Here is a 9,902-nt window from a genome sequence, read left to right as displayed (position 1 = left end):
AGATTAAGTAACAGTAGTATATTCTCAAAGCAGTCTACAAACTTGCATGTGATACAAGCAGTGAGGCCCTAAAAATTGGAGAGGACTGTGGAGGAGATCCGTTAAAGGACATAGACTTTGGCTTGGCAGAGAAGGTGATGGGTAAGCTTGGCAGAGCAGGTTAGATTAAAGATCAAGACACTGACCACGAGGCTATGACATTTATTCCGGAACAGAGGATGAACTTGGAGAAAAATAGTGGATGAAAATGGGGAAGTGGGCTTGCTTACTGAATACCAGAGAAGGAAAGAGGATTAAGTAAATAGCGTTGATGGTGGGCATAAGGTAATTGGGGAGAGCAAATGATTTTGGAGATATTCAGGAAGTGATAATGAGTTTTAGAAATGTTGAGTTGAAGCAGGTGGTAGAGCACCTGAAGGGAATTGACTTTTGGATGCATGGAAAAATGAGACCAGAATACACATAAGTAAAGGTAGAGGTTTAGGAGCCATTTGAATAGGAGTCATCTGATCAAAGTTGAAACCTTAAAATACAGACATTATTTTAAGGAAGTATTCATGAGGAAGCAGAGGCCAAGCAATATAGAAGACAAGGATTTCTTGAAACTTGTAAAAGGGAGGATAAAGGGGTAAGAAAACCAGGATAGTGTAAATGAGAAGGAGGGTATTTTTAAAACTTGATATTGCAGTTCTCATTCTGAGAAGTGAGTGATAAATATGATCTGGAGGGTGCTTCAGGTAATTTTAAAGGATGTTTTGAGGATTTAATGGTTGATAAATTTAAAATGCCTGTACACTGAGCAAAGTATCTCTTGTCTTTCAAATGGATTGCCTTCCAATTGAGTTTAAGGGTGATTTGGGATAGAGGAATTCTGTTCAACTAGCTAACTATGCTCTTGTTCCTTCCTTCCTTCCTTCCTTCCTTCCTTCCTTCCTTCCTTCCTTCCTTCCTTCCTTCCATCCTTCCATCCTTCCATCCTTCCTTGAGTATAAGGAAACCCAAGAAAGAATTACTGGGTAATACCTTTGTTAAACTATTTTAACTGTTTGACATGGGGCTTTTTCATTTTATTCCCAATGACAAAGATTTCCTCTCCTGTCTCCCTTCAGCTAGCTTTTATTCTTTCTAATGGTGAGTAGAAAGAAATTTCTGATCCTTTATCTTTCTACTGAACTTTGGAGATGGAAACGTCTTGAAAACAGTGATGTGAGTGAATTTAATGCATTTTTTTTTCTGTGTATTTACAGATGGGGCATGAGTGGGTTTGGTTGGATTCAGAGCAAGACTATCCCAATGACTCTGAGCTGAGCAACGACTGCAGGTCCCTCTTCAGCTCATGGGATTCCAGTCTGGATCTTGATGTGGGAAGCTGGAGAGAAACAGAGGAGCCAGGGGCTGAGGAACTAGAGGAAAGCAGCCCAGGGAGAGAACCTAGTGAGCTGCTTGTGGGGGACGGAAGCAGTGAGGAATCTCAGGAAGAGGCAGAGCAAGTCAGCTGCCAGAATCTGCTCCACTTTCTTTCTGAGGTAATGGGGAGCCATTGTTTCCAAAGTTTGGAAGTCCCAAGTTTCTAAGAGAATGCTTACCCATACACATTTCTACCACTTTTGATATTGTTGACTAAAACAAAAGCTCCATAGTGGCAAGAACTAAGTTAATGGCTATGTCTCTAGCACTTGGTGCTAAAACAAAACGTGTGCCAAATACGTACTTTTTGGCTGAATGTTCTAAGATTCCAGGTATTAGAAGCCCAAGGTCATAGGAAGTGGGATTTCTCTGTCTAGGACTACCTTATGAATAGCATTGCAGTTTGTTTTTCTGAGTTATGGGAGGCAATGCCCAGACTCTTTTTGAAGCTTATAATGTGACTTGAAGGCAGTATTTTGCAGTGTCCTTATTACCTTGGTTAAGGTTTACCACCAGCAATAAACTAAATTGGACAGAGTCTGTGTGGCAACTTCACACATTCAGGAGAACCTAGGTAAAGATCAGCAAGAATCCAACTCCTGTGTTGTGTTCCTTCTATCTGGATTGTCCATGGTGGATAAAAATTTTCAGCATTTTTCTGGACTGCCACTCCCAATTGATCACGGTTGACACAACGTGAACAATGAGAACGCAAGCTTCTTGAAGAGGCAAGAACGATATCTATCTTGTTTACTGTTAGGTGCCTAGCAACTAGTCCAGTGTCTGTGTATATGAGATATTTTATACATTTTATTAAAAAAAATTTTTTTAAATGTTTATTTATTTTTGAGAAAGACACACAGTGTGAGTGGAGGAGAGACAGAGAGAGAGTAAGACACAGAATCCAAAGCAGGCTTCAGGCTCTGAGCTGTCAGCACAGAGCCTGGCATGGGGCTCAAACCCACAAACTATGAGATCATGACCTGAGCTGAAGTCGGATGCTCAACCGACTGAGCCACCCAGGCGCCCCCATTTTATTATTTTTTTAATGTTTATTTATTTATTTTGAGAGAGAGCACAAGCAGAGGAGGGACAGTGAGAGATAGAGAGACAGTAACTGAGGCAGGCTCCAGGCTGTGAGCTGTCAGCACAGCCTGATGCGGGGCTTAAACCAACAAACTGCGAGATCATGACCTGAGCTGAAGTTGGACACAGCCAACTGAGCCACCCAGGTGCCCCGATATTTTATACATTTTAAATGATGGAATGAATGAATTAATCCATTTCCATCTCAAACTTAGTCACATTCACAGTATAATCATGTAACATTATTAATATGTAGATGATCGTTTCTATTGGTGTTCCTATGCATCTAATAATAAACTATGATTGCAGGTAGCTTATTTAATGGAGCCACTGTGCATTAGCAGCAAAGAATCAAGTGAAGGTTGCTGCCTTTCGTCTGGTGCCAAACAACAGGAGGGAAGGGAAATTGAAGCTACTGAAGGAGAAGAACCATGTAGACAGCCCGGACAGCTTTCAGCCTGGGTAGACACCTTAGTAGCTAAGAAGTCACTGGGAGAAGATGGAAGGCCAGAGGTGGCTCCAGCTCCCTCAGATGTTTGTGCAGTTCAGCAACTACGCACAGAGAGTGAAGAAGTAAGTGGATAACTTAAATCATCTGACTGATTGGTCCTCTGTCCAGGGAGGCCGAACAGAGTGGTTACTGCATATAGGTTATCTCCAGTGAGTTAGCTACCTGGGCTCAAATCCTGGTTTTAGCACCAGTTAGCTGTGTGACCTTGGGTGTGTCAGTGAACATCTTAGAACCTCAGCTTTTTCTGCTGTAAATGGAATAATGGTGCTTTCTCTACCTTAGGTTTGCTATGAAATCTAAATGAGACATTTCGTGTAAAGCTCTTAGCTTAGTACTTGGCTCATAGTAAGCAATGGATAAAATTTAGAATGCCATTGTCATTAATATTGTCTGATCCGCTAGACTAGTTAACTTAAGGTCCACATGTCATGCTGACAGTTTTAAAAGAATACAGCATCCATCTAGCAATTAGTATATTGCTTTTTCATTTTTTTTCTTGGGGTATGGAATCACAGTTCTCCAGACATATTGTTAGCAAGAAATCATTGATGTAGGTCTAGTTAAGTCACCTTTCTCTGATTTCTTTTATAGCTTTATATAATTGACCCTTCTTATCTTAAGGTCAGATTTCATTTACCCCGTGCAGATAGAATTACCTTGCAGATAGTAAATCTCTTTGTAAAGTTTCCTTTGTTGCCTGGCATTCTCAGGGGAAGGTTCAGCAAGAATCCAAAGAGGAGGACAAGGGTGAAGGGTATGTGTCAGAGTTGGAAGACCAGCCCTGTTCAGGTGAGTGTGATGAAGGCTTCAGCATTCAGGAGACTCCTTTGGTGGATATCCTTTTCAGCCGTGCTACCTCCTCAAAGTCGTAAGTATGGATTTTTATCCAAGGTTGTTAAGATTCAGACTTTTATTTATGCCTATTTGTTTTTTTTTTTTTTTTTAGTGTTTATTTATTTTTGAGACACAGAGAGACACAGCATGAGCAGGGTAGGGGCAGAGAGAGAGGGAGACATAGAATGTGAAGCAGGCTCCAGGCTCTGAGCTGTCAGCACAGAGCCCGACGCAGGGCTCAAACTCACAACCTGTGAGATCATGACCCAAGCCGAAGTCGGATGCTTAACCGACTGAGTCACCCAGGTGCCCTTATTTATGCCTATTTGAATTTGTTACCATGAACATGGATTACTTTTATAAATTAAAGGAAATTAGAATTGCAAAACACTAGAAGTAGATTTAAATATAATTTTATTGTACAAATAGAAGTCTGTATGTTTTCCTCTTATAAAACAAATCTGTTCCAGGTGCCTGGCTGGCTCAGTCAGTAGAGTATGCAACTCTTGATCTTGGGGTCGTGAATTTGAGCCCCACATTGGGTGTAGAGCCTACTTAAAAAAAAAAACTGTTTCATCAACATTTAGAATCTCTTTCATAAATAACTTTTCTCTCTAATTAGTATTTTTATTCAGGAAACCTGGCTCAGTCAAGTTGCCCCTCAAGTCTAATACTCAAAATCTTCTTTCAAAAATACTAAAGCAGCTTCTCTTAACTTGAAATATAAAACTTGATATTACTTTTGGTTAATAGTGATTATTAAGAGAATATTTATAGAGTTTGGGGTCTCTTATGGAAGCATTAAATATGTTTTTACTCCTATGGTGTTACTCCCTTCAGATATTAACTAGAAGTGCTATGTATTAAGAAAATCTCATTACCCACCTGGGAGAGACAGAATACCATTTGTGAAGTTACTGTTTCCTTTCTGTCCTGTTTTATCCCATAGGTCTGATCTAGGCCAGAGTGACCCTGTTCAGGATCACTTGCTATTTAAGAAGACTCTCTTGCCAGTCTGGAAGATGATTGCCAGTCACAGGTAGGTCTCCACACCACTCTTGGCATTCACAGCCACTCTTCTCATTTACAGTGACTTTCCAGGGTTTCTTCATCCTGTCAGAGTTTGTCCCTTTACAGGTTCAGCAGTCCTTTTCTGAAGCCTGTATCAGAAAGGCAGGCCCCGGGATACAAGGATGTGGTGAAAAGGTCAGTGAAAAAGGGGTCGAAAAAGGTTGGTTGCTTTTATATCTCTTTTCATACTTTTATTTCCCATTTATTAGTTCCTTCCTTCCTCTCTCTTTCTCTCTCTTTCTTTTTTTAAAGATTTTACTTTTTAAATATATTTTTTAATGGTTTATTTTTTTGAGAGGGAGGGAGAGAGAGAGAGAGAGAGAGAGAGAAAGAGGGAATATGAGTGGGGGAGGGGCAGAGAGAGCAGGAGACACAGAATCTGAAGCAGGCTCCAGGCTCTAAGCTGTCAGCACACAACCCAACACTGGGCTCAAACCCATGAACTGCCAGATCATGACCTGAGCTGAAGTCAGACACTTAACCAACTGAGCCACCCAGGCGGCCCATAAAGATTTTATTTTTAAGTAATCTCTACACCCACCATTGGGCTTGAACTTATAGCCCCGAGATCAAGAGATGCATGTTCTGCCAACTGAGTCAGCCAGGCACCCTGATTACTTCTTTATTTCATTTACATTACTTATAAACTCAAGATATATTTTACAGCTGAACAAGTTTGTAAAGTTATGGTAAGTTTGGTCTTCATTTGAGAAGGAATGCAGGGAACAAAGGATAAATAATAGGCTGTTTTCTTTTTCAGCATTGATTTTTAAGTAATATCCATTCATCTTATATTAGTTTTTGATACTGTTTGATACTGCTCTTTTGGAACAAAACTTTAAATTTATTTTTTTTTAAGTTTATTTATTTATTTTGAGTTGGGGGACAGAGAGAGAGAGAGAGAGAGAGAGAGAGAGAGAATCTCAAGCAGGATCTGTGCTGTCAGCACAAAGCCCAGTGTGGGGCTTGATCTCATGTATTGTGGGATCCTGACCTGAGCCGAAATCAAGATTTGGATGCTTAACTGATTGAGCTACCCAGGCGCCCCTGGAATGAAACTTTGAAAAGAATGCTATATTCATTCAAGCAGTTGTAGGTATGTTAAGGCAAAGATGCTACTCCAAATGTTTATTTACACACATTGGTTGATAGCACTATTTTGGATTTTTATAGCATAGTTCACCTAAAATGCTGTCATAAACTAGTGTATAAATAGTGTAAAAGATCAGGAAAGGATGTTTGGAGACAGACTACTTCATTCTCTAGATAAGGAAAGTAAGGCTCAGATGTGCTCATGACTTGGGAGTGATCAACAGTGAATAGCAGAACTAGATCTAAGCCAGATTCTTTTTTTTTTTTTTTTTAAGTTACATCCAAGTTAGTTAGCATATAGTGCAACAATGATTTCAGGAGTACATTTCTTAATGCCCCTTACCCATTTAGCCCTTCCCCCCTCCCACAACTCCTCCGGCAACCCTCTGTTTGTTCTCTATGTTTAAGAGTCTCTTATGTTTTGTCCCTCCCCTGTTTTTATATTCTTCTTGCTTCCCTTCCCTTATGTTCCATCTGTTTTGTATCTTAAATTCCTCATGTGAGTGAAGTCGTATATTCTTTCTGTGACTAATTTCACTTAGCATAATACCCTCTATTCCATCTACATAGTTGCAAATGGCAAGATTTCATTCTTTTTGATTGCCAAGTAATACTCCATTGTGTATATATACCACATCTTCCTTATCCATTCATCCATTGGTGAACATTTGGATTATTTCCACACTCCGGCTATTGCTGACAGCATTGCTATAAACATTGGGGTGCATGTGGCCCTTTGAAACAGCATACCTGTATCCCTTGAGTAATACCTAGTAGTACAGCTTCTGGGGTCGTAGGGTAGTTTTGTTTTTAATTTTTTGAGGAAGCTTCATACTGTTTTCCAGAGTGGCTGCACCAGTTTGCATTCCCACCAGCAGTGCAAAAGAGATCCTCTTTCTCCGCATCCTTGCCAACATCTGTTGTCGCCTAAGTTGTTAATGTTAGCCAGTCTGACAGGTGTAAGGTGGTATCTCATTGTTGTTTTGATTTATATTTCCCTGATGATGAGTGATGTTGAACATTTTTTTATGTGTCAGCCATCTGGATGTCTTCATTGGAGAAGTATCTATTCATGTCTTTTGCCCATTTCTTCACTGGATTATTTGTTTTTTTGGGTGTTGCATTTAGTAAGTTGTTTATAGATTTTGGATACTAACTTTTTATCTGATAATGTCATTTGCAAATATCTTCTCCCATTCTGTCTGTTGCCTTTTAGTTTTGCTGATTGTTTCCTTCACTGTGCAGAAGCTTTATTTTGATGAGGTCCCAGTCGTTCATTTTTGCTTTTGTTTCCCTTGCCTCCAGAGATGGGTTGAGTAAGAAGTTGCTGTAGCCGTGGTCAAAGAGGTTTTTGCCTGCTTTCTCCTCCAGGGTTTTGATGGCTTCCTGTCTTACGTTTATGTCTTTCATCCATTTTGAGTTTATTTTCGTGTATGGTGTAAGAAAGTGGTCCAGGTTCATTTTTCTGCTTGTTGCTGTCCACTTTTCCCAGCACCATTTGCTGAAGAGACTGTCTCTATTCCATCGGATATTCTTTCCTGCTTTGTCAAAGCAGGAAACCCATATGTTTGTGGGTCCATTTCTGGATTCTCCCATTCTGTTCCATTGATCTGCATGTCTGTTTTTGTGCCAGTATCATACTGTCTTGATGATTACAGCTTTGTAATAAGAACTTGAAGACCAGGATTGTGATGCCTCCAGCTTTGGTTTTCTTTTTCAAGATTGCTTTGGCTGTTCGGGGTCTTTTCTGGTTCCATACAAATTTTAGGATTGTTTGTTCTAGCTCTGTGAAGAATGCTAGTCTTATTTTGATAGGGATTGCTAAACCCGGTTCTTTTTTTTTTTTTTTTTTTTAAATTTTTTTTTTTTTTTCAACATTTATTTATTTTTGGGACAGAGAGAGACAGAGCATGAACGGGGGAGGAGCAGAGAGAGAGGGAGACACAGAATGGGAAACAGGCTCCAGGCTCTGAGCCATCAGCCCAGAGCCCGACGCGGGGCTCGAACTCACGGACCGCGAGATCGTGACCTGGTTGAAGTCGGACGCTTAACCGACTGCGCCACCCAGGCGCCCCCTAAACCCGGTTCTTAACTTCTAGTTCAGTCCTCTTTGTACACTGCTGTGTCTTCTCTTATATACCCACTTTTTGTGTCTCATTAAATAATTATTTAGGTAAACATTGACTTGATTCACACTCTTTATCTCCACACAAGGAGAAGGACATTTTTAACTTTTGATTATGTAGTAAGAGAAGTAGATTAAACAAGTATTTGACTACACATTGTAAACAGTCAGTCAGTCGGTACGATGGGAGTGACTCATCATTGGAGCTCTTTACAACTTTGGTACCTGGGGCTAGCATTCCTCCTACAGTAGTAAGAGTATAGTAGCTGGGCTTGTGGGCTCTGGAGTCAGGCTGCCTCTGAATTGGAATCCAAGCTATGTGACTTTGAGCAAGTATTTAGCCTCTCTAGATGTGTTTCCTCTTTGTCAATTGGTGATAATAAGGTGCCAGCTTATAGGTTTATCGAGAGGATAAGTGAGTTAATGTAGAAAGTACCTAGCACAACTCTTGGCCTATTGTAAGAAGTCAAATGTTAGCTGCTATTGGCATTTTATTATCTGATGGGTATTGTTATCTTTGCTACTGTTTTATTTGCTATTTTCATTTACTACCTGGAGAGCTGGTTTTCCATGAGAGCATGTTAGGTCCCACATATTCACCATGAAAATTTGATTTTCTCTCGTTTTTCTTGGCCATCTGTAGACCCATGGACTTAACTAGCCTGAAAAGGAATCTGTCTAAGGGACGGATTCGTACCATGGCTCAGTTCCAGAGAGACCTGATGCTGATGTTCCAAAATGCTGTGATGTACAATGACTCTGATCATCATGTGTACCATATGGCTGTGGAGATGCAACGAGAAGTCTTGGAGCAGATTCAGGTAGTGTATGTAAGAGATTTATAAGAAGAAGGAGTACAGCCTCTGGAATCTGATTTTAGTAAGTCTGAGAATAAGAGTGATGTTAAAATGACCTGTGTTCTCAGAGTTTATGTTTAAAGGTGATTAAAATCCCTGAGGTACTAACGTTGTACCTACTGCTTTGGAAAACCCTAAACCTCTGTAGGACCAGCTTTAATAGAATAATGAAGTAAAGTAGTATAGGAATATAGGCAGCAGTGAAGAAGTCTCAAGAGAGTTGGGAATACAGAAGAAACAGGAGCTCCTACTTCCAGAGCCTCAAATCAGGGGGCTAACCATGCAAACCAAAGACTGGAGTCACTCCATTTTTTGGTTGCTCTACCTATTGATATTAATGTATGTTTACACTGTCTCATCTATAGGGGTAAGACATGGTAGCCAAAAGAGGACAGAGAGTTTCTTTTCTGGGCAAGACCATACTTTAAAGAAAAAAAGCATAGTCAGATCTTACTGCAGAAAAAGAAATAAAATCACAGTCAAATCTCTGTAATTTTTAAGATTCATAGCTTGCTATTACCTTGTCTTTGTAGGTGCTGAGTGTTTGGTTAGACAAAAGAAGAGACTTAAGTAGTATGGAATGAGAACCAGCCAAGCCTGTGGATGTTGGAAAACCTCTTTTTGTTAACCAGGAACTGCTATCCTGACCTTTTCTGGATTTGGGACCTCTTATTGATAGTTACAGAAGATCCCAGTACTTGTTTACCAGTTCTCTGTTGTCTTTTCTAATAAGAAAAATGCCTTAATTCACAACCAAGGAGTCAAAGGTGCCTGTGGACATACCATAAAACAGGGAAAGCTGAGATTTGGGGCTCAGCCATAAATGTTGCCCACAGCTTTGTTCCATAGGCTGGATTTAGATGTAACTAAATTAAACGTCTTATAACTGCTCTGTAAATAAATGTTATTTCACAAGTTA

General features: G+C 40.0%; 1 protein-coding gene across 1 annotated transcript; it reads left to right on the top strand.

The window, feature by feature from the left end:
- The first annotated feature begins 4,094 nt into the window (after positions 1-4,094).
- LOC122487875 (bromodomain-containing protein 8-like) lies at positions 4,095-9,902 on the top strand. The gene is made up of 4 exons (XM_043588851.1): positions 4,095-4,877; positions 4,976-5,044; positions 8,770-8,947; positions 9,517-9,902. The coding sequence occupies exons 1-4, from the start codon at positions 4,861-4,863 to the stop codon at positions 9,565-9,567; spliced, it is 315 nt and encodes a 104-aa protein (XP_043444786.1). The 5' UTR covers positions 4,095-4,860; the 3' UTR covers positions 9,568-9,902.

The sequence above is a fragment of the Prionailurus bengalensis genome, chromosome A1 (genome assembly GCF_016509475.1).
Source record: "Prionailurus bengalensis isolate Pbe53 chromosome A1, Fcat_Pben_1.1_paternal_pri, whole genome shotgun sequence".
NCBI lineage: Eukaryota > Metazoa > Chordata > Mammalia > Carnivora > Felidae > Prionailurus > Prionailurus bengalensis.
Note: the sequence above shows the minus strand (reverse complement) of the source record. Positions and strands in the feature narration are given on the sequence as shown.